A 25,644-nucleotide genomic window follows, 5' to 3' on the forward strand; every position below is an offset into this window, starting at 1 on the left:
TGTTCCAGCCTGACCCACTGTGAAGGCAGGACAACTTACTGTGAAGGCAGGACAACTTTGCCTCCTTGCTTTGCCTCCTTTTTCACCAGGTTTCCCAGCTGGCTCTGCAGATTTTCAAGCTTCAACTCTGATAGACTGTGAGGTAAAGGAACATGGCCTAATGCATACTGCATAAAAGAAGATTCTGTGGTTTTCAGACACTGCTGCTTCATTTCCCCATTACTTTTTCAGAAGAGTCTGACTCATAAAAATTTCAGTGAACTGAGCTGCCCAATAAATTCATGAAGCTGCAGGATTCAGACTTTGGCTGGAAGCATTCCACTGGTGCATTCTTAATCATTCTATTATTTGCATGTGAGAAAAATCTGTCTTAGATTAGTGATATTCATGGCTCATTTAAATTGATTTTAAGAAAGCCCGCATTGCATGTTCAATTACAGGAATGCTGATAGAACTCAAGGTCTCATAGTGATGATTGGTTTCATGTGCAAGTCCGGCAGAGGCTGCACCAGTTACTTCCAACATAACTCTGCCAAGACGTCTCAATCTTGAACAACTGTACCCTGCTGCTGTTCTAATCCAGGACCCCCAACCCCACTATAAAAATATATTCACTTGATATATATTATCTGGCTACTAGATGCCACTTTATGCTGTACAGAATTCCAGACAGGGCATAGCTCCTGGTAAACAAAATTAGATCAAGCTGGAACTTGAGCTGTGGGGGAAGCCTGATGGTTTGTGTTTCCTGGAGTTGTAGTTGTTTTGTATAGTAAACACCTCTTGTTTAAGAAGGCTTGTGATTCCATGGTTCCATATAGTACAATACCCACAGCTCTGTTAATATACCTCAGTTCTGACTTACATGCATCATATCGTGTTATTCTAATCTGCACCCATCTACCCAAACCACAATTCTGGCTGTGCATTCAATCCGATTGTGCGGTTCCCTTTCTGTTCAAGTTCTTGGCACCCACGCAGCTCTGTCCAGTTATGACCTGCATCATCCCCTGTTGTTCCTACACTGCCATCCAAAGCCTCATCCTCACTCCAGTTCTGCCAAGGTACCTCTACGCTGTCCCCCAGCATTCTCTGCTATTTCATTGCTGGGCATCTCTTCTCTTGAGAAATGGCGGCCTGCCCTGCCAGGCCACTCAGTGGAACTGATTAACTTTTCAGACACACAATGGACATTAGCTGTGCTATTTAGCTTTTCATAGTATTTGTCATTCTTAGCTAAAGATGCTCCCAACCCAGCACATTTCCTGAAAGCTACAGCTAACTTAGTTTTTTCCAGAAAATCTCAAATCATGATGAATCTTGCTGCCTAGACCCCCTTACACTTTCATGAATATGTAATTTAGCACAGCATACTTGCTGCTGCCTTATGTCTGATTCGTGCTGGCCAATGTGACCTGCAAAAATGAGCCCCAAAATCCCCAGCAATACTTTTATTACAGATGAGACATTTCCGTGCTGAAGCCAATGGGAACGAGGGCAGAATTAGCCCCTTAGGATAGAGGTTGCCAGGACATAGATTTGGGTCCTGACTCTGCTCTTATCCTGTTTCACATCGGTGTTCCTTCACAGAGCACGTGAGATCAGAATCATGTGCGTAGTTTCCAGTAAACGAATCACTTGATTTTTAACTATGGTCCCTGTTTCTTTGCTGTCATTTCTAAGTTAATTTTCTGTTCTCCTCCCTGATCTCAACTGCATGCAACTGAGGTTTTTGACATGATCTTTGCCTGAATCTTGGTTTAAATTAGTAGAGAAACAGACTGCTAGATAGAGGGGGAGGGAGCTGGCAAACAGGTGGAAGGAGACAGATTGAAATAAATTTAAAAAACCAGCTCCCTTTAACTAAATCTGAACGCTTCCTAGAAGAATGTTTCCTGAGAGTGACATGGGGGATATGATGCTGATAGGTAGAAATATTGATGGGTTAAGAAGCTTCCTAATCCATAAGACACAGGCAGGTTTTCAGTGAATCATTCTGTGATGTTCTAGCCACAATCCCCCTGAGCTGCACAGTGTGATGGGTTTCATGGACTGCTGCCCACTGAGCTAAGGGAATCCTAACTCATTTGGTCTGTAGTCAACATTAGATATGACCCAGCCTCTCGGGGAGAACAATACACATTACCAGGGTGTAAAAACGTGATAAAGCAGAGTGTGCGATGACTCAGGGTCCCTGTTAATTAGAATGTGAAGGCCTAAATAACACCAAAAGTGACAGTGAACAGGAGCAAACGACGACATCACTTTGATTAATAGAGTTGGGAACGATATTTTGTCTTGCGGATTTCATGGCAGCTGAGGTGCAGAATGTGTCATGTCAGGGGCGCCCTGACTTTTACGTAGGATGGGCCACATTTTAATAGAGCGATGTAGGCCAAATTCTGCTCCCTGTCCCACCAGTGCAAACACAGCAACGAATTTACTCCCTGTTTACACCAGGTAACTGACATCAGAATGAAGGCCCTCTGTCTGATAGACACCTCTCCTCCCAGTCACGACTGCATAACAACACTGCAGCAATTCCAGAAATTGCTGTCAGGAGAAAAGCATTTAATATATGTTCATCTTCTTTTAAAATGCAGTTTAGCAGCCGGAAACAAAAAGGCAGAGCCAACATCTCGCCCATGGGACCAGCCAGCTCTCTACAGATCCCCAACGGTCAATAGCGCATGAGTTAGGAACCACCATATTATGGCACATCGCTCTTCCAGATGCAGGTGAGCAATTGGCTTGCTTGATGAACCACTGAAAGTTTGCACTCAGCCTTGTAAGGCTGGCAAAGAGTGGGTTCTAGTTGAGATAAACTTAGTACAGCTCCTCTTGGTTCAGCCAAAGGTGGAGGGATTTTTTTCATCCCTTCTTTACCTTTTCTTCTCCCCCATCCTCCTTTGGCCTTTCTTTATTCAAATACTGGGAACAGGTCACTTTCACCCTCTTTTACATGTGGTCAGCCTCCTAGAGGTAGGGTCCCTAAGGAAGGGTTAAATCTATCACAGCTCAAGTCATCAGCCCTTATTAACACCTGTATCAAATTTAAAATAATTAGCATTTTATGTTGCATGCCCTAAACAGGGACATGGAAGGGATCAGAGGCTGTGAGCAGAGCCATATGCTCCTGTGATTAATACTGAGACCTGGAGCACACAAAGCATTAGAGCAGAAAATGTGCAGGTTGCAAAGGCAGCGTGATCTCCTGCGTGCCTTAAACTGTGTTTTTCTTATACAAGAGAGCCACGGCAAAGCCACAACGTGCCTGTGTATTCTCATACATGCAGCACATTTTACAAAAGCACATGGGCAATCAGTGCAGGGCCTTGGAGGGGAGGGCTGGTGTAACCCACCCTAGGAGGGTCTCCGTTCCTGTCTAGCAGTGGGTCCATGAGTAGATAAGAGTCTACTACAGCAACCTGTTAAAGATGTACTCCTTTACCTGGAGCAGTAGAGACTCAAGCCTTTAGCATTGACGATCCCAGGATTATTATTTATATTGCAACCACACCGAAAGGCACCAACTGAACTAGGGGCCCCATTGAGCTGGGTGTGAGGGACTGGGCCTGCGTGGCTGCGCCCAGCAGTTAGAGCAGGAGCAAGACCCAATCGTCAGAGCAGGGGTCAGGCCTACTCGTTAGAATAGGCGCTGATAGCCGGGAATTGGAGCCCAACACCAGATTCAGATGCCCAAGCCAAAGGGCACAGCTTCAGTCAGGAGCCAGGATCAGAACCGGAGTCAGAGGTCAGATACCAGAGGCAGGGTCAAGGCCGAAGCTCAGAGCCAGGTTACCTGGAATAAGGAAAGGCAGGAGCAGGGCTGGAACAAGCAGGTCCGAGAGCTATTGCGGCCGGGGGCAAATGCTTTGAGCAGTCAACATCCTGCTGCCAGTTTTAAGAGCAGGTCTGTTGATCCCCTCAGCCAATCGGGGCAGTCTGCTGGCTAATCTGGGGCCCAGCTGTGCTCAGTAGGGTGTCTGAGGGGTTAAGTTAGCAGGCCAGCAGGCTTGCTGCAGGTCCTTGCTCCTGACAGGTACACAGAGAGAGAGAGACAATCCTTGTCCCAAGGACCTTAGACTCGAAGTAGCCACAATAGACAAAGGGCCGGAGGGGAAATAAAGAGAGGACATGACCTGCCCAAGGGCGCAGAGCCAAGAACACAACCCCAGGCACCTTTGACCTCATTCGCTAGCCAGTCTGCTGGACCACTTTGCCGAATGCTGGATCGAGCCCGGCTGACCACTCGAGGAGGACGTTATATCTACAACTTTAATGCCAGGTTCTGGAGGCAGGCTCCAAAATAGTATATTTACCGGCAATCCCATTAGGGCGGAATGAAATCCGGAAAATAGATCAGAGAATAGCATCCCTGGGAAGGATGAAGGTTGAGCTGGTTTGGGAAGGTCCTTGTAGTCACAGAGGAGTGTGTGTTGGGGAGGGCAGGGGACACATGCCTACACAAGCGAGTTTGAACAACCTGCCTGAACTTGCCCTGCATCAGTGAAACTGAAAGAACCCTTGTAAAGGCTCTGCGGCCATCAGAGGACAGCAGCTTTAGCTCTAGGGCCACGGTGGCTCTGTTGGCAGCTAGTTTCTGCTGATAACACAGAGCAAGTGGCATTTGTAGTACGGGGCTGGGTTAAAACAGACCCAGCGGAATGTGCGGGAGAGGGAGAAAAGCCAAAATCTTTGTAAGCACGAACATGGCAAGCATTTGGTCTGAAGGACAGAGATGAGGGGACTGGGATCAAATTTTCTGCAATAGCTAAAGAGCATCACCTTCCTGGATCAATGTTTGGTTGCGACTAGAACAGGTTTAAATGTGAGCAGGGAAATGGATATTCTTGGAGACAGACTCGTTATTCCCTTGCATCTCGGAATAACTGGAAATCTTTGGACAATTTATTCCCCAAGATGCTGTCTAAAACAACAGCAGCAAGGAGTGTGTGTGTGCTATCTATTATTAAAAGACAAAGCAATATGTGTAGTGCTTACTGAACTACTCTTCAGTTCCCTGATGTAGCAAAGAGGACCATCAAAATCTGCTATGGGGATTTTCTTGCTTAGGGGGAAAAAACACAAAAAACAAAATTAAAACCCCTTGCCTCCACCTTTATTATGGTAAAATATCATATTGTCTGCAAACATTTACGATGCAATCCATCTGCAAATAATATGGTTTTCCCACTAGTGACATGTACAGGATTTAGTTTCCTAGGAATGGGCCTGGAGTCTTTACAAGTCTCCCACATCACCGATAAAGATAAATGAAAGAGAGAAAGGTATATTTCCCTACTCTCAGTAAAGAACCATTATTTACGGGTCCATAGAAAAGCCTGGTCTGTCTGAGAAAGTTACAGAGCCGATGACAAAAATCTTCAGAAGTCAACCCAGCTCTTAATCAGAAGGAATCCTATTTCCCAGCTCTGCACTTTGGAGGAAGGGAGTTCCCTCTGGAATGGTCTGATTCTGCCCCTTTTCAAAAGGCAACAGAAACCTTTAGAGCTCGACATGACAGTCAAGATGTTTTATTTCAGTGCAATCAGGTACTGGGCTGACAAATGCTTGAAGCCCTTTGTTGATCCAGAGCCGGTACTGCTCAGACCGGGATAGGGTAAGCTTTTTCTACAACAATGCAGCCATTCCAGATCTAGGAGGACTACAGGGGAGTTCTATGGCCTATTCAGTTCTAGTCCCCTTAGCTGAGGGGCCACTGAGTATCCAGGAGAAACCACCTCATAGAATCCCCCCCACTCAGTTCCCATAGGACTCAGCAACCAGCAGGCCCTACTAGCCAGGATCAGATTTCAAACCATTAACTGAGCACACGGGAGACTGCACTTCCCTGGGCCGTCCAGTTCCCCTCTGACGGGGATTCGAAAGACTTGCATAGGACGGCACATAGTAGAGTCCAAATCCTGACCAGAAAATGAACCCTCCTCAGTAAGTCTTTACGCAGGACAATGGCACCTCCCAGCGGCGTTGGAGCAGCTCAGTGGTAGAAGTTGGCTGAGATTTGGTGCACCGTTCTATTGTGCCAAAAAACAAAACAACAATAACAAAAACCCATAAAAAAACAAAAATGAAGAACCAACCTCAGCAAACTATTTCCCCCTCTTTGGGTAAATTCATCTCATGTGCAGAGCTGTATGGCACCCCAAGAAGCCAGCCCTTAGCACAGGGGAAAATATCTCCCAGTGGTGCCTGTCCATAACCAATTGACATTAATGAGAATCCTTCAGGTAAGCATTTGCAGGATCAGAGCCCCCGGTTGTGAAATGATTTGGGATCTGTTGGGATGAAAGGTGCTCTCGGAAACCTGCACTCTCCATTTCTCCTGTTCCTGAATGTGGGTTTTCAGCGAGAGCACAGAGAGACTCCAAGTGTTTGCTGAGCAGGTTTAGAAATTACCACTGCAGCAGCGACCGTCCAGCTATTAGTTTACAGTCAGTCAGCGTCAGCTGATTAATCTCTGGGCAGTTATTGGCTGCTCATATAAGTGACAAATTCTGCTTAGATATTATTCAGCTCTCCTCCAACCTTCCCATAATTAGGTTATTAAAATGGAGAGGGGAATGGAGGAAGGGGTATGACATGTTCCAGCCATAATAGGTTTGGATCTCTTCCCCGATGGACAAAATAATAGAAAAAATGCTATTCAGATCAGGACAATGAAATTCATGAGAAAAATGGCCCCTTGAAATCCTGCTCAGTTTTGGTAGAAGGCTAATTTGGAGAACAGATGCAATGGGAGTGAAAGCAGCATGAAATCTTGTGGGCTTGCATTTGAAATATCTTTTTGGTCAAGGTATAGGCAAGGTCCAGACTCCAGAGAAAATAATACAAAAATAATAATGATAATAAGTAAATAAAAGATTTCGGAGTCAGTTCAAAAGTGTCTGGCAATTTAGATTTGGCTCACGGTCTGCCTATGCCTACCCCGAAAATACAGTGTCATTATGCCTCCCTCCGCTACAATCCCTTGTTAATTCATTGGAAACACAAAAATACTCCCCAAAGCACTAGATCTTCCACCAATGTCACTGCAGCTTTCTGAGCTCATGCGGCAGAGTGCAGTAATATTTTACAGTGAGTTTGCAGGAGGCTGTGAGGTCTTGGCTTTCTTTCTCTGGATGTACTGGTCACAGGCATTATGGGGTGCCTGCAGGGGATGTTGCCACAGTCTGAATGAATCCACCACACTTTCTGGCTGAGAGCGCTGTGAGAAAGCTAGCTAGACCCATAGACAGCTGTCGCTAAGACTGAATGGGAAACTTGCAGCCCGGACAAGTCCAGAATGGAAAACGTGCAGCTGCCATTAACAGTGAATGGGAAACCTGTAGGCCCTGCTAAAGCTGAATGAAAAATCCAACATCATGGTGAAATCACAGCCCACTAGGTGGCGTCTCCGAGAAACAATCATACCCTGCACCTGTCTTACATATTGATAAGCTCCCTGTCCATACTGACACCTCGCCATTCACTGACTGCTCGTTTAAGTGCCCTTGGTAAGCAAAACCACCAATAGTTGACGCAGGTCTCTGCAGAGACGGCGAGGGAGATACTGGTGCGTCTGCTTTCCCTGGAGAAGCGGTAACTTGAATGCTTCAGTTTTGCTCTTGCAAGTGTTCAGTTGTGGTTGATCGGATCCTTTAGATCCTTCATTGATTTATCAGCAGGGAGAAGCAGAGGGAAATTGAGTCAGGAATGTTAGTGGGATTTGAAAGATGAAGCGGTGTGTAAATAAAACTCTGGCTGCTATATCTCCGGCAAGGACAATGCACACAACAAGAGTCAAAGATGAATGTGTTCTCCTTGTAAAATGAAATGTGCCCTCTTTGTGGGAGCATGTATGTGGCAGACAGAGCTAACTAGCACTGCTAGAATTTGGGATACATTGTTCTTCAAATAAGTCATCTAAGAGACAGAGGTAATCACTGGATGTCACGGGAGAAAGAAGGAAAGGTGCCCAGATACAACGGTGATGGACATCAATATTAGAACCTAGGTAAGAAGAGGCCTCCAAGGGCATATTTAGGATCTCCGGTGATAAAGGGTAAGAATGTCCCGCTAGGCCTCAACCCCTGGCAGTATAACAGGAGCACAGGCACCGGTTCTCTGGTACCCGTCTCGCCGAGCAGTTGTTAGGGCCCGGCGAATATTACAGAACTTCATGGGCAGCAGCTTCAGCCCCCACAGCTTTGAGACTGGACCTGTGCCGAGTTCCCTGAGTTCGTGCAACACTGGTCTGGCCTGAGCCTGGCAGGCTCCCCCAGTGCCATTCTCACTGCTTCATCTGGGTGATTGCCACCGCCGAAAGGAGGAACTGCTTGACTTTCTCAGGGTGCTGCCCAGCGGTCCTGCGGCACAGATTACTATGTGCAAATAGTGCACACCACCTCCCAACAGCAGCGGGAGAGAGTCTGGATTTCACTGCTTTGCTGTGGCCTTTGTTTGCCCGAGCCTCTTCGCCCAGTTTAATTTTCCTTCTCTGATTGTCTTGCATGCCCAGAGCCCTTTCCGTGACCCTCCTGCCTAGCTCCCTATTTGGCCAGTTTAACCTCTGACACCCAGCAGGATCATCAATTTGCAGAATATAGTGCTGTGTGCGTCTTTAGGGGATTACCAGCCTTAAACTTTCGGAGGGCCACTGCAAGAGAAAACCATTCAATCACTGTAAATCAGTCCTGCTTGATCTTTGTGCTCCTGCAAGTCAGCTTACGTCTTCACTGGCCTTCTCCGTTTGCCTCCACCTTCAGCAGCTTTGTTTTGTGTAGCGTTTGCAGCAGTCAGAAAGGAACTCTGGTGAGCAGAGGGGGTCAGAAAATTACTGAAGCTTCCTTCAGAACGCCCTCCTGTGTCAGCTCCCAGATGTGTCGGCTAGGCATGTGATTTCGGGCTCAGCGGGCCCTGGTGCCGATTTGAATGGCAGCCTGGCTGGGCTGAGGGCAAGAAGGCATCCAAGCTTTCAGGAAGCCAACTCAGTGATTTAATTGCATTGTTCATTTGCAGAGGGAGAGGGAAAAAAAGAAATCCCATTGCAAAGTCCACAGCACAAGGGCTAATTAGAATAATGGTTGGTGAAATGTGGTTGCAAACTTCAGTAAATCTGTTTACAGTCAATCTCCCTGGCATCTGAGCTTCACTTAAAAAGGGCTTCCTTGGGTTTCTTATTAGTCATGTGCTGCCTGGGGGCAAAAATGCAGAAGCCCTCCCAAGTTGCCATGACAGGGTAAAGATACAAGGACTAGAGCTCCGGGCCTGCTTACGTGGATGTAGATCTGCAATAAAAAAGCCTCCATCTCCAACGGTGAAGTTTTCTCTTGGGGATCGAGTGGGTAGAAAAATTCTGACCGAAAAGAAAAACCCTTTTGTGATTTTTTTTCTATTGTCCTACCAGCAAATGACCCAATAATTAGCTAAAGCTGTCAACAAAGGGGGAGAATTCAAATGCTTTCTCCTTTCTTGTCCATTGTGGAGCACACACACAACACTCAATAGATAATTAATGACTAATTAATAAATAAATAGTAATAAGAACTCCCGCTAATAACTCCCAGTGAAATGAAACACATGCTGGATCAGTGTCACCGACAAGTCATGTTTTGAAACAATGCAGATGGCTTTTGGGAAGAGAGGTCTGTGTCTGTTGCAAAGGCAACCTGGGGAACATTTTCAAAAGCAGCTGAGGAATTCAAGAATGAAAGTCACTCCTGCTCCTACGTTCTTTAGGTGTGTTGAAAAGCTCCTCCCCTGCAGCGCTTAAATGTATATGTACGGGTAGCACTTAGATAGCACCTACAGGCTCCCACTGAGATCGGGGTCATGCAAACACAGCAAGAGACATTCCCGCCCCACAGAGCATATACAGGTTAAGACGGCAGACAGACAAAGGGAATATCATTATTCTTATTTGACAGAAGGGAACTGTGGCACAGAGAGGTTAAGGGATTTGCCCAGGTCACACAGGGCGTCTTTGGTAGAGCTGGGAATTGGCTCATATCACCAAAGCCCAAGGCCAGTGCCTTAGCTCCAAGATGACCCTTCCTTTCTAAATGGCCCACATCAGTGACAGACTTTACTTCACTGAGGGCCTGATCTTGAAAGTTGCTGTGGCCTCTGAATGCCCAAGAGTCACTGGGAGTTGAGGGAGCTGGCAGCACGTAGCAGGATGTGTGTTGTGACCCGTAGCCGTTCCTGCTGGAGACCGGGTATGTTTTGCTAGCAAATCCAGTGGCAGAACAACTAGGCTCCTAAAAAGCACTGGGAGCATACCATTGTCTGCATTTGCTTCAAAACTACTGAGTGAATGCTAGACATCGCAATGGTGCTCCATGTATTATGGGAGATAGCAGGCTTCAGACGCTGGAGGAGTGGAGCCAAATTTGCTCCCATTTACAGTGGGATAAATCTAGAGTGATCCCGCCCATTTCAAAAGACTTTCAAAAGATGCTAGCATAAAGCGGAGCAGAATTTGCCTCATTACTGCAGTGGAGCCTGGAAAATAGAAGATGCACTCAAAATGCATAACAACATTTATGTCTGTTTATTCCTATCCATTTAGAATATACCTCTCTGCTGTGGCATGATTAGCGTTGCTGTCTCCTATTTAGCAGATGAAATGTTGAGTGTATGTTGAGTGGTCCCGTCAAACTGTACATCATTGAGCAAAATGACAATGTATTTGTTCCAGTTGTTAAAGGAAGTTTAGGATTTAAATTCACTGTGGGGGGGTGGGAGTGTGTGTGGGGGGGGGCAGGGAGGAGTGCCAGTGGGGAACACCACCAACGGTCTAAACAGTTTCCCTATGTATCTCATTAGAGAGCAATAGCTATCTTTTCCTGCACGAATACAACGTAAAATAGACAGACTGGTGATTTCAGCCAGGGGTATGAGACTCAGTTATGAATGTTGTCAAAAAATCATGGCTCTCGTAATTTCCTCGCCCTTCCCTACTCATTCCAGCTAGCGCGTTTGGCATCTGCTAACACATAAACCCCTAAGCTATTCCGGAATCATAAAGCAGCGAGGAACATCTGGTGAGTGGAGGACCTGATCACTCAAATGAGCTGTGAATAATACAAGATGTGCAATGCTATGAACAGACGATTGTCACCAGTCCAGTGGAAAACAGCACAATCCTGAGCCCTTGCACAAGGAAGTATCAGGACTGCATCTTCTGTGTGCACTGAAGAGGTGAGAGGAAGAGCTGGGTTGGGGAAAATCAGTGAATGTGGTCCCACCTCACCATTGGGACTAGTCAGACTTTTCCATTCAGAAGATTTTTTTTTTTTTTTTAAAAGAAAAACATGGTTTTCATCCACACAGACACGTCTGCATTTTGAGTATCATTTTCAGGTGTTCGCTGACAAAAACAAACACCGAAAAGTTTCAGTCAAAAACAGGAAAAGTTTGGTTTTCAAGTTTTTGATAAAAATCCAAACCTTTTGAAGAAAAATGGAGACCACACAAAACCTCCCTTTTTTATCAACACTTTTCCCAGGAACAACAACAACAAAAAAACCAAAAACCTAGCCACACTCACCATATAGAATTTGCCATATAACTCATTTTCACTTCCAATCAACACAATAATCCCTTCCTGCCCCCTTTTGGAAGAATTACTATGCAGGTAAAATATTCTTTGCGCTTAATTAAATAATTAAAATATTTGAGACTGATGTTCATGAACACATGCATTCAGAATGTGTGGCAAGGAAAGCAGCCGAGCATTATTTTTCCAACTAATTATATTTCGATCTCTGTGGTAAGGAGGGGGAAAAAAAGTAAATGTATTCAGGAAGATCTTAATGTTATTACAGACCTTCATTACAAGTGGAAATCTTCGGGCCCATGGGTAACATATTGATTCTGGTGGACATTAAAGTTTTTATTTGATGCTTAAGCAAAATCTAATCTGACTTCAGATTTTGCAAAATATTTTAGGGTAATTAGACATGTTTGCGCTTTATTGATTCTTAAGATGAACACAAGCATGTGGGGAATTGCTAACGCTCTGCATTCGGAAAAACCAGGCTCCCTGCTTTTCTAAAGTTTGTGCAATTAAATCACCTTCTGCTAATGCAGCCATCATTATTCTGGATGGAAATGAACACATAAAAAGCCAAGGGAGTTAAAAAATAACAACGAAATTAAAAATGTTGCATTAGTGTTTGAATAACGATTTGGTTTGCAGTACTCTTGTTGATCATTCCCACAGATCTTTGGATATATTTCTCATCTGCATGATAAAAACAAACCAAGAAGCCCAGAGCTGCGAAGCATGACGTGTGATGATCAAACAGTTTGGTGCACATCTGACCTTCCTTTTGACTTGCAGACACTCTTAAATAGGAAGAGCTTTGCAGCTGTACATGAGACCCCATGAACCTACCATGTCATACCCTGTCCTGACACCGGACAGATTATCTCGGGGTTTTTATTTAAAAATAGGATTTCATGGCAAACCAGGGGACTGAAAGCACATTTCCTGTGCTGGCAAGTGGGATTTTTTGTGAGCATTATGCCAGTGCAGCTCAGTCAAACAAACAAACATGCCTCTAAACCAGCAACAACAAATCACGGCTCTGCTTTGAGGCATGAGGCAACCTGAAGAGATTCAGTCAGAGAAACACTTCAAAGGCATCAAGCTCAGAGTAACCATGTCCTCACACACAGAGGGGGAAATCCACACGAAGCCCTCCTGAAAGACGAAGCAGGACACAGCAGCTCCGGCTGCTGTCGCCATCGACTGCAAGTGCTAGAGCTTTGCAGTCTTTGCAAATAACCAAGATTTCCTCCTTGCTGTCTAATCAGGTGCGGGCGCTCACCTGTTTTGTCTGTCCCAGGGAGCTCAGAGCTAGCGAGAGGCACTGGACTGGCAGCCCTGGAAACTCAGCTCTTCTCTCATGGTCAGTGTGGCTGATAGTGAACCGAGCCTCTGGAAATCAGGCCATCGGTTACTCCAGCATAGAGAACACTCTGCAGAGACAGACGGGCCCAAAGGGCATGAGCCCAAGGCACACAGACATGACTATTAGTGTTTGTATGGTGGTAGCACCTAGCAGCGCCAGTCACGGACCAGGACCTGTACAAACACAGACAGTCTCCGCCCCTCGTCAGGGTCGACCTGCTGAGCAGGTAAAGGGAAACTATCTACAAGCACAAGGAGGTTTGACAGACCTTATCCCTTGGAGGGCAGCATAAAATGCATACATGGGCGTGCACACACACGCAATGGTAAACACACACAGCAGCACATTTTCATGAAAAACTTGATTTTCCTGAAAAAATGTGAAAATTTGAAGAATTTAGACCAACTAGCATGTGCACCCCTCACCCCTCTATCCCATCCACTTGCGGGCAGCATTGCACACGTGGTGCAGCCATCTATGGGTTGGTTGAGTGATCCTGAAATCCCAAGCCACCTGCCTGAGAAAGCCCCTCAAGGGGTCTCAACTCCAAAGAGTGGGCAACTGAATCCACTGGCTGGACACAGTGTTCCTGTGTATACAATGTGTCTGGTGACGTCTTTTATGAAAGGTTCCACTGTCCTGAACTTGATGGTCATTATGGGATATGGGTACAGACTGTGGTTATGAATCAGTGTATTTGTGTACATAGAATACTGTCCTCATGACCCATGCTACAATTCGAAATACACCTCACAGCAGGGAAAAGCTCTTCTCGAACTGGGTGTTTACACAAAACCAGACACAAATACCAACCCAGGAAAGGACAAATGATGGGCCATTACGGTTAATGGGAAGACACTGAGATGCCCCAAGAGAGAATCCCCCTGCCCCAACCCCCTTTCTCTGAATAACCATGAATTACGATAGTGTGGGAGAAAATAAAAACAAACACCTTTAAAACCTATTCAACGGGAAGGGATTTGCAGTGAAAGGTATCCATGTGCAGCCTCTAAGAGGGAAGCTGTCTGTGAAACACTGGATCCCCTCTCGGACAGGAGGCACACTAGGAAATTGTTCAGAGGCAAAGTGGAAATTTATCTCGTATAGAGGGGTAAAGCTTGAAGTTGTCTCTTTATGTTTATTTGCTGTGTAACTTGTATGTGCTAGCTTTTCCTCACTATTTCATCTCTGATTCAGTGATTTTTCTTCATTTCGTTTATTTTTACCCCAAGCAGGTCTCTGTTGTGCAAACTGTGGGTGCCAAAGGGAACTGATAACTGGGGACAGGTTTCACACCTTTGCGGGTGACCAACCAGAGGGGAACAGCCCGAGTATCTGGCAATTAAGAGCTCAGTGGGAGGACAGATTTGGGGTGACTTGAGATCAGAAGGGCTCTTGGGATACCCTATGAGGAGTAATGAGGCTGGTGGGAAGCCAGGGTGAGACCTTTATGCTTGTGGGCTGGCTCTGGGTGCCAGGATCTGAGCCAGAGCAGCATGGCGTTAAGGCACCCAAAGTTATAAGACAGGCAGTGACAGAACCCCTTGCCAGTCTGGGTGACCCCAAAACATCACAGCCACCAGCTACATGCGAATTCCCTTGGTTCCTTTCCACAACAGGCATTAACCCAGGAACAAATGCTGTACTCAACAGTAAAACAACACTTCTATCTGAGCAGAGACAAACCCTCTGTTAGTATCAGGGATGATTTTTGGTGTGTGTGTGTGGGGTCTATAGGGAGCGACAGATACATGCCCCTGCCCCCTCAAAATAGTTCAATGTACCCTGTCCCTGAACATATAGGTTAGGATTCTCCTGGAGTCTCCAAGAATTAAAGATTAATCTTTAAGTAAAGATTATGTCATGTGATGAAACCTCCAGGAATACGTCCAACCAAAACTGGCAGCCCTAATACACACAGGCAGTATTGTGCACCTACACTCATACGTGCATGCACCCCGTCCGTGAGAAAGCAGTTCTGCACACGCACAAGCCAGGACACTACACATTGCTGTTGTTGGTGCAGTCAGAACATTATATAGCTCACAGTTTTCTTTCCAATTGATGGGAAGGAGAAAGCTGCAGCCACGCAGTGGAACTGGGGGTTAAGCCTGCTAAACCAGCAGGTCAGAAACATGTCCGCTTGTCTGCACTCTGTGCATCTGGAATCCTACCTGTCCTGAGGCTGTGTCTCTTATGTTCATCTTGCTCTAGCCAGGTGCGTTTCTCAGGTTTGATGACGACTCCAGGGGCTGTTTCCTTCAGTGAATGGTGTAAAACCTTCGTTTATTGTCATCTTAACAAGATTCATCCTGCACATGCCTGCCAAGGAAGGAAGCACCAACATGAGCTTCATATTCATTTCCCCAGTACGCGTCTGAGCATACAAATTCATCCTTAAGCTTCTTCTGACCTAGTAGCTTACCCCCACATATTTTTAAAAGACAGGCTCTAGTGGTCTAAGCTCACACAGAAAGCTGGATGCATCCGATGGAGTGAGCTGTAGCTCATGAAAGCTTATGCTCAAATAAATTTGTTAGTCTCTAAGGTGCCACAAGTCCTCCTGTTCTTTTTCCAGAAAGCAGTGACACTCTTCACACTCGGCGCCCAGGCCCTTTCAGGAATACAGTTGCAATCGCAATCCATTGAGATTTGTACAGTCAGAACACAGATACATTCCAAGTAAAGCAGCCACACAGGATATGTGGAACTATGAGTATGGAACATACTAAGTCATGTAAATGAAACTGGCCTGGGCTAGCTTTTCCCATAGATGGGGATCTGAGAGCTCCATGCCTCAGCCTTGCAGCTCCAGCACTGTAGTGGCATTTACAATCAGACATGGAGCTGCGGGCATCTCCCTCCCATTGGTGAACTGCAGATATTGGCTCCAGTAATTTTGCTTCAATATGATTACTAAGGAACAATGTTGCATAGGCAGGGAGAGGGAGTTGGAGAAGCCCAGGTTCTGGAACAATATTTAGCTCTGCTGTAGTGCTGTTTATCCATGAGATCTCAAAGCACTTTGCAAAGGGAAGATAAGTATCAATCTCCTCATTTTACGGATGGAGAAACTGAGTCACGAAGAGGCAAAGCAACTTGGCCAAGCTCACACAGCAAACCAGGGAACAGCACTCAGGTCTCTTGAGCTCCCAGTGCAAGTGCCCTACCCATTGGCCTGCATTGCCTCTGTGATTCTGTGAGAGTGATTCAATTCTGAGAACATGGAGAGAAATTTACCTGCTGAGAGGAAAACAACCACCACCACATTATAGGCAATGACATGAAAGCCTTTAGGGGGAAAATAAGTGGTTCAGATGGCCAGTTGCCTTAGTCATAATACAGAAAACTAGTGATAGCTATTCATGTGCCAGGCTCTTTTTGAACCACCCCCCCCCACTGCCCCAGCCCCACTTTCTGGGTGTTAAAGTTATTTCCATACGTAGGGCAGGGTCCTCTTCCAGGCAGCAGGGACCCCATTACAGCAGAAGCACTTCATTGTTTTTTTTCTTGTTATAAAGCTGGAACTCCCCCCGCAAAATAACCATGCAGAGCCAGGCCGTTCGATTTAGGTAGAGAGAGAGTCACAGTGTCTGATGTTCAGTTCATTTGTTGATCATCTCTTCCTCTCCTGGTAATTCTTGTTGCATTATTGATTTAAAGTATCACTGATTTCTCTCTCGCCCCCAGACAATGAAGGGCCATTTCTGTTTACAATGCTAGTACTAATGCATCAGCCAAAGAGGCTAGGAGAAGAGCCATCCCAGAGGCCTCAGTTTGTCATATTTTCTTTTCTCTATGCCCCCTCCAAAGCTCTGCATGTTGTGCATACTTGGAAAAAGCCCCCCCTCCAGAAAGACCATCCCCCTCCCTTTGGGCATTGGCTATAGCGGGTAGCCTGAGAGCAACACAAAGTGTTCTCTGCCCGTCCCCAGGGACTGACCATGGTACTTAGACTGTGGGCTCTTTGAGGCAAGGCCTGTCTTTCCATTGTGCATGCCTAGGTCTGGAACTCAACAGAAACTTACTAATCACATGAAATATATTGAAGAACATTTTCCCCGACGTCCCTTCCTCTTAAGGATCTGAACCTTCACTCCTAAATTCCACTGCGGGATTGTTTCAGATTGCAGGTTTAGGCCCTAAGAAAGCCAAGCGTGGTCTGGTGGCCTAAGGCACATGATTGGAAGCCCTGGGTTTTATTCTCAGCTCTGCCAGCAGCTTCTTGTGCAACCTAGGCAGGTCACTCAAAAAACTCTGTTTGTGCCTCAGTTTCCTCATCTCTAAACTGGGGATAATACTCAACAACTTCCCCTGGGCAGAGTGAGGTTTAGTTAGTTAATGTTTATACAGAGCTTTGCAGATATTTGGGCCCTGATCACTGAAGTCCATGGCAAAACCGGCAAAACCAAATTCACCAGTTCAGGAGGAGGCCCATAGAGGGCTGTTTGAGCTCAAAACGTTACTATTAGTTTTTTGCAAGCAGTGTACAAACAACAGACTGAGCTGTAAAAGAACCTCTTCCTGGCGTAGGGCCTGTGCCTGCTGCAGCCAAGGGCAACTGGGCAAAACTCCTAATTACAGTGGGAGGGGGCAGGCCCTGAGCATCTAGAGGCTACGCTCAGCCGGAAGTCTCTCTTTCCATAGCTTAGAGGTGTTAGATAGTAAGGCAGGATCCGGGGACCAGTTGGGGGAGAACGAGGCTGACACTTACTCTAGATTAAAGTTCAAACCCAGGGCTAGTGAGAGTTTCATCGTGGGGTTTTCTCCAGTGTGTATGTTCACAAATGCTCTCTGGTTTTGTAGCCACAGGACTGGATCTCATACTGGCCATAATACACCCTGTATCTTCCCTTTCCTTGGAAGGCACGAGACACTCCTTTGGAGAAATATTTTAGCCAACCGTGTGAGCTCTAGATGAAATGGCCCAAAGAGCGAATCCATCAGGGGACACACATCTTCCTCCTCTGAACTGATGAGTCCAGGGGCTGTTTCCTTCAGTCAGTGGAGACGTTTACACAGAGCACCTTTCATCCCAAGGTGCTTCATTAAGTATCAATGAAATGCAGCCACCGTGGTGATGGAGCATCCCAGCCAGCGCACAGCACAGAACTGCTGGGAAGGGAGGTGTTTGGTCAACCACGTCAGGGTGTCCCCCAGCTCTTACACTGCATCTTCAGTGTCCAACTCATAGCTCTGGGCAAACCTGATTACTCCATGCAGTTTATTGTGTCCAAGCTCAATTTATCTACAGCTGAAGGTTGAATGGCTGAGTGAGTCCTGCTGGGATCTAAATCTTCCATTCCAAAGAGCGTAAGCATTCCAATCTTAGTGCTAAAAAACCCCCTTACACCAGCCTCTCCAGGGACTCGACCTAGGGGTGTTGGTATCTGTCTCAGCACCCCGCCCCCCGCCTCCAGGCCGGTACAGGTACCCTTAATGCTCCAGTTGAATATTAATTTGTCCCTATTTGTCCCTACACTGACGCAATGGGATGTAGCAGTGCCGGGGGCAGAGGGAGGTACAGAAAACATGCCTCAGCTGATGTTCCTCTCTCCTCTCAAGCTGGTTCACTGGGTGTAGAGACCAAACTCGGGGATGAATCTTGGTCACGTGCTACCCGAGGCACGCAGTGCATGTGCTACAAAGATTGAGCACAAAGGATCAATTTTACCCTGAGGACTCCAAGGGGCTTACGTGGGGCATGTGCTTTGTGCCGTCTGTCTGCGCAGGGCTGAACTCTGCTCAAAACGACAGGATAATCTAGTTGGCTCCAACATGCGTCTGCATACAATTCACTTGCGGTTGGATCCAGCAGAATTCCTATTTCACTAGCATGTCTCTTCTCTTGGCATTTAGTGTACTTGACCCAGCAACCACGTGTTCCTCATTGGCTTATCCATCATGAAGAAGCAAAGACATTCTAATGCCCTATGTATGTATATATGTCAACTGAGTTACACATCACTCCAGGGGTGGGGTGGGGAAACGGACTGTAGCACCCTAAGCACCCTCCATAAATTACTCGTACTACAATAAGTAGAGGTAAGTGTCTGGTTTATCAGGGAACAAAAAAGAAAAGATGAAAATAAGCAAGGTCACATCCATTGTATTTGACACAGCTCCCTCTGCTCTCAGTTCCTCCCCTTCCAATTCGGGGTAGTCTGGGAAGTGTAGAAAACTAGTTTATATTTAGCTGAAGGGAAAAATACATCATGGCAATAATTCCAGCCAACCCCAACTCCAGATCATTTTTCTTAATACAACATCTGCGTAACCTGCCATGCTAGGAAGAGTGCTGCGCAGCCAAAGGCACCTTTGCTCTCCTGTAGCTTAGCAACAAGTGCTAAGCAACACACTGTTTGTAATCATGGCTTTTATCCAGGGAGGAGCCACTCATTTAAGAGCTAATTTATATACAGACCACCACCCATCGGAGGGGAGAGAAAAAGATATTATTAATTTTAACTGGCTTCAAGGAAGTGTTCATTAAAAAAAGTAAAATAAACCACCAGGTATCCTGGTCTGATATGCTGTATAATTTTTTATCTCCCCTCAAACCCATCCCCCATGCCAGAGGAATGGGGCAATGTCTTCAAATTCACCCCTCCCGAATCCAAGGTAATGTGGTGCCAACAGTTTCATGTTGGCAGATAGAGAACACACGTTCGTTCCTCTGATGCAAATGTCTCTTTCTATCCTGCAGCCTGTGGATCTGGGGCCACAGGTTTGCAGCAGGGTCCCCGCTGTTTGCAACATGAATTTGCAGCCCTTATCCAGCTGCAGATACCTGCTCCTTCACGCACCAGGGGTGAAATAAGATCCCCAGACACACACTGTCAGCAGAAGTGCTGAGAAAGGAACCCCTTTTATCCACATTACCCAGGCTGCTCTGGCCACAGTGCTCCTATAGCGGCCCACCTTGGCTGCACACCGCGTAACGGTTTGTCTACCTTCCTCGGTCCTCGCCTGGCCTACCCCTCACTGCACCTACCTGCACTGGAGTTCACTGGAGTTACTCCTGATTCAGGTGAAACAAGAATTAACCCCATTGTCTTTCCTTCATTGCCCCAAGGCTACTACCAGCAGACCCTTGCAGAACCCCCTCTGCCTATCCAGCACATGCGAGCAGCCGTACTCAAGGGCTCAGAGTTTACTCCAGCTCTGCTCCATCATCTCACGCCCCGTCTTCTCAGAGGTTCTCCCCTAGAAATGCCATGGTGACACTTGATCTCTCCTGGTGGCAGAGAATCTCCACCTCTGCCCATTGCCCATCGGGGGTTAATTGCTTGTCCTTTTAAGCAACTATTTACTTTGATCTGCTTTTTGAGACCATCTCAGCCACAGAGCAAATCATCGGTGTTTTATCAGCTTGGAAGAGACCACCTCAATCATCCTCCACATATACCAGGAAAGAGGCTGCACTTAACCTCACCCTGTGCATCCCTAGTGACTCTACCCGAATCACCCAGGTAGACACACTCTTCCCTGTTCTGGCCATTCTGCACGTCCAAGGAAGACCTCCCATATAAATATGTTTTTTCCATGTTAATTCCCTATGTTCTTTACTGAACTCCAGTGACTTGTCCCATGGGTAACAATGCTCCTCCCTCCTTCATATTATTGCCCTTTCAGTATTTATGTGGCTGAGTTTTCATTCTTGGATATCTCCACTGGTGAGAAATTAAAAAAAAAAAAAGCAACCTGAAAATGTCTTTGTTTTAGGGTTGAAAAGCCTCCCCAGGAACGTGCCCGACTTTCCCCATATCGTATTGCGTTTCTTATTTTCCTGAGATTTAGGTTTTCGGACCAGCATGTGCTGACCCCTTCTAGAAGCAAGACACTGGGCTAGATGGATCATTGGTCTGATCCACTGAGCCATCTGCTTTCCCAGTGTCACACAGCACAGCGTCAAATTAGTTCTTCAACTTCAATTTTCTTAAGCCCTACAATGGTCAGATCATAATGCAAACCAGCTGGAAGGAAAAAAAAGGAGACTCTTTATATAGGTATTTTTGCCTTGAGTGCTCTGCTTATCTCCCTGAGAACTCCATACTGATGAGGCATATTTACCAGTATTCCAAAAATCACAACACACACAAAAGGCAAAAGGGAGTGAGGCTACTGGAAAGTAGCATCTTAGGGACTGACACCCCTTTCTCATGTCCTAAGATGACAAATGAGAGAGAGAGAGAGAGTGCGCAGACCTGCTGAACTTGTCATGTCATCTCAATATATATTTATTTAGATTTATGACATTCCTTTAAAGTAACAGAGCATAACAAGATCAAATCTCATCATGTCAGCCACAGCTAGCCAACCCTTAGATCAAAAGAATTAACGAATACACCCCCCCAACTCCTGAACGACTATCCCTCACGCAACACACCTCTCCCCAAAAGATCTAGTAAAAACCAATTGCTTTGCAGATTATTCTAGAAGTCAGCAAACTTGGTCTATTTCAGACCAAAGTGGGAGTGAATTCCAAAGCTGAAGGGCCCTCGCGGAGAAAGCCCGGTTAATTTAACATGGTCCAATCAGGTCAGAGAGGCGCAAAAAGGCAGAAGTGCAACCTTCGATGCTCACTGTGGTTCCTGTTTCATGACCAGTTCAGCACAACGGGGGCAGGCATTTGGGCTGAAGTCACAACAACAAACAGTGGAGCTCAGTCTCACATTTTGTACTGCACCCCACTGCTATCCAGCATGCCGGCACTATCTGCCATGTCACGCTGGTCACGCAGGGAGTCTGCTGCAGAGCAGGGAGTTGACCCCAAGTGTCCCAAGTCCTAGGCTAGTGCTATTATAAATTGAATTGCTCACATTTCTCTTTTTTACTTGTCTGACCACAGCTGAAGTTAAGGGAGTAACAGCATTCCACATTTTGTTTGGTGAGCCCACATCTTTGCATAGCAAACACAGTTTGTAACAACCGCTTATGGAACAAAACAATATTCCTGGGCACTAACCCCCCCCACTGAAATAACAGGAGGTCAGGAATTCTATCTGATGTTATGCAGGCTACTTCCAGTTGTCCAGCAGTGTGTCAAGGAATACATTTACATGTACTCCTCATAATTATAATAAATCATCTACCATTTCTAGCTAGAAGACTTTGTCAGGCAAAACACCCCTTGCTGAGTAACATCCTCAGGAGTGGATCTGCATCCCCAAGTGTTTTTAGAGATGCAGCCAATCTCACAGGAGGGTAATGTCCTCCACCAGCATGAGAGGCAGCATGGTCTGGTACATAGGTCACAGGACTAGGAGACTTGGGTTTTGTTCCTGCCTCAGCCATTGACCTGCTGGGTGACCTTGGGCAAGTCACTTACCATGTCTGCGCCTCCCAACCTGGTTTGTTTGTATTGTTCAGCCTTCAGGGCAAGGACTGTCTCATACTATACACTTGCCTAACCCAATGGGGCCTGATCTCCGTTGGGGCCCAGGGCACTAACGTAATACGGCTAATTATGATGACGATAGTCGGTGGGGCCATGAGCTGGTCTAGAAATCAACATATTATTGCAAGTAAATCAGAAGAATGGACATATACTGTGAACGTGGCTATGTTGCCTCTTACCAAGGAATGTAAGGTGTTCCGGGGAAAAAATATTAATAGAGCAAATGGTGGCTGAAAGCTCTCTCAGAAGAAAGTCCATCTAGTGTCTCTTTGCTCCCTGTTATCACTCACAGCACTAAATAAAGCCAGGCGGCGGGAGACAGACAGAGAAAGCAATGCTTCTGCAATGACATACTGAATTCTATGCTACTTGGCACTAAATAAATCCAGGCAGATTTAGAAGCAACACCATTGCTGAGAAAATAACCTTAATAAAGTGGATATAAATAACCATGCAGCAGTATGAGGATACACTGGAATTGTTTATGCAGGTAAAATTTAATAGGAGAGGTGTGATCACATTTAAAACCCAAGTAATCAGCACGTAATTTCAAAAGACCTGATGAATTTGCACTCAGGAGAGAACCTTAATGTCTTTTAAGAAGAGTCATTAGATTTAAGTAAATGCTGGCGCCCAAATATTCTATCAGGGAGCTGTAGAACAAATCAACTTTTATTGCCAAGGCAAAAAGGAGAAAACCCAATTTCTTGGAAGCTAATAAAAATTTTATAATTTTTTAGACTCAGATAAGTGTTGGGTTTATTACTTTGTAGACATCTTCATACAAACTGGAGCAAACCTAATCCAGACAAAAACAACAGCTGTGAGGCACAATGTACTTGACCAAGATGGATGCCTCAGAGATATGATATTCATTAACTCACTAATTCAAAATGGTAAACAAAGTTTAATTCGGCATTCATAGCTGCACATGCAGCCTGCCATGGGAGCGAGTGGTTTGGTATAGGATTTTGCATATTCTGCTGGCATTTCACTGGCAGGAGTTGCAGGGAAAGAAGAATTGCTGCACTAGAACCTCTCACTTTTCTTTAGGGTGTGACCAGTTCTGGGACTGACTTGCAGTCCTTACTCAAGCAAACTACCCTATAACTTCAAGGAGGATTTTTCCTAATTAATGACTAGGATATGACTACATATGTGTAAGAGGAAACTGTAAGAGCCTGATTTGCAAAATTGCATACCTAATTTGTTCATGCATTTACTGGATCTTCACTTGCAGATGTTACACGTTTGCATAATATATCACATCCCCCTCTCGTGGCTCATCGACATAGAAGATATCAGATTTCTACTGGACAAAAGAACGGCTATACCAAAGGTCTGTCTAGCCCAGTACCCTGTCTTTCCACAGCAGCCAGTGCCAGGTGTTTCAGAGGGAATGAGCAGAACAGTTAATCATCAAGTGATCTATTGCCTGTCACCCATTCCCACCTGCTACTAGTTAATGGAGAGTTTAGAGAAAGTCATACTTTATGCTTTGTTCCTTAAGGTCTTGAATTCAATCCCCTACTGATGAACTGTGGGGGGGAGGGAGAGGGGGTTTGGGGAGTTAAACACCAAATCTGCATGTGAAAAAGCCCATGTATGCGCCCAGCCCCATGTTTGCCTACACAGCTGCCCAGTTTTTGCATCCAGCTCCATAGTGTGCTACTGCACATGCAGTTATTTTAACGTTTGGGTCTTTTTTTGGCTAAATTTTACCCTCTTTAAACATGGACATTGCTCGCAGCTACCCACTCCCCCGACCATACACAGGGAAATGTCACCCTAAACACGGATGACGTAGTCCAAACCACATTTATTTGTTTTTGTGCCCAGGTCACAGTGATTAATCCATATGCCTGTTTCCATGATGGATGATCCCACCCAGTTCTCTCCACCACACAGGCAAAGATCCTGTAACTCCCGCAGGAGCTCCTGTGTCAAGTCATCTTTACCGTTACCATGAGGTTTGACTCCAGGAAGTTGGAGAGACTATGGCATTTGGTGTCATGCTTCAAGCCTGTCAGCAAAGTGAAAAGAGTACGACACACCTGAGGCAAGCTGGTGCTCAGATACAACGTACGTACCACAAGTGAGCCATGGAGTGCTTAAGATACATGATGTACATGAAGATACAGCTGTACTTCCAGTGTGTCATGTACTTTTCCATTTGCTGACATGTATGAACACAACAGTATACTGGTCTAAATGCATCCTCTCAAAAGAGCTGCAGACAGAATGAAATCAATCCCTCAGTGAAACTGGAAGGGACCTCATGATTCACCCATGCCACCTTGCAATCCAAGGCTACAATTCTTCCAAATGAGACAGCTCAGGCAGATCTCATGTGTCTATCGTATATTCTGCAACTGCGTGCTCTGGAGATCCACCACTTGGGTCGGAAAGGAACTGAGTCCACAGTCACATCACATGCATTCTCTAGAACCACTCCAGTCGCAACACTGTAGCCAAAAAGTCAACAGCAAATTTCAGATGAATTTATGGGGCTTCGGAGAAAGGGTTTATGCTCTTAAAATCTTGGCTCTGCTCAAGGGCAGTTTCTTCTGGAAACTACTGAATCCTAGAGCAGGAAACAATTTATTTTAAAAAAATGGCCCTTGAGCGTACAGAGACTGGTTTGTGCTTTACTGGTCATGTATCTCCAACCTGCTGTGAAAGGAGCGTGCTGGCGGTGTTCTGTCCCTTTAGGGAAAAAAAACAGCGCTTTCCCCTCTGCTTCAAAAACAGAGAAACAAACACCCCTTCCCCTCTGCTCAGGCCTGGCCTTGTAACTGCCCACAGGATGTTCATTACCACGTCACTTATCTGTGTGGCCCTAATAGAATTGTTGGGGGAGGGGGCTGACTGTCCGGAGTCCGTCCCTAGCTGCCAAGATGCTGCCAAGTCTTGACAGGGGATTCTAAGTTCAAAGTGCAGTGCAAATTGTCACAATGACAAATCTGATTGCTCTCCCTCTGATTCCCTCCCCTAGTCATTGCTAGATAACCTGAACAGATTGGAAATTATCTGCCCTAGCTCAGCTGCGAGGTATTCTTTGTTCCATTTTTCATTAGTCCTCTCCCTAGGCAGACATCTTGGCTCTGATCTGAATCATACACGTGGCTGCTTATTTATTTTTCACATTCTTGTCTTCAAACACATTTGTTTTCTTTGTGTTTGATTGGATGCAAAATGTTAGCCATGGAGGAGGCACCTCCTCATGAGACTGATACCAGCCCTGAATGTGTTTGCATGTGGACAATATGTCCGTCCATCTGTCTGCACCCATGTCTCTGTGCAATCAGGACACAAATCACA

The 25,644-nt window shown here is 45.8% G+C and overlaps 1 protein-coding gene across 1 annotated transcript in view; it reads right to left on the minus strand.

Annotated features, from left to right (window-relative positions):
- Nucleotides 1-25,644, minus strand: part of CTTNBP2NL (CTTNBP2 N-terminal like) — a 214,437-nt gene that overhangs the window by 114,025 nt on the left and 74,768 nt on the right. The window contains exon 3 of the mRNA XM_073320254.1: nucleotides 15,098-15,245. Coding sequence (XP_073176355.1) covers nucleotides 15,098-15,127 — 30 coding nt within the window. The 5' untranslated portion in view covers nucleotides 15,128-15,245. The remainder of the gene's footprint in view (nucleotides 1-15,097; nucleotides 15,246-25,644) is intronic.

This window comes from Lepidochelys kempii, chromosome 21 (genome assembly GCF_965140265.1).
Source record: "Lepidochelys kempii isolate rLepKem1 chromosome 21, rLepKem1.hap2, whole genome shotgun sequence".
In the NCBI taxonomy this organism is placed as follows: Eukaryota; Metazoa; Chordata; order Testudines; family Cheloniidae; genus Lepidochelys; species Lepidochelys kempii.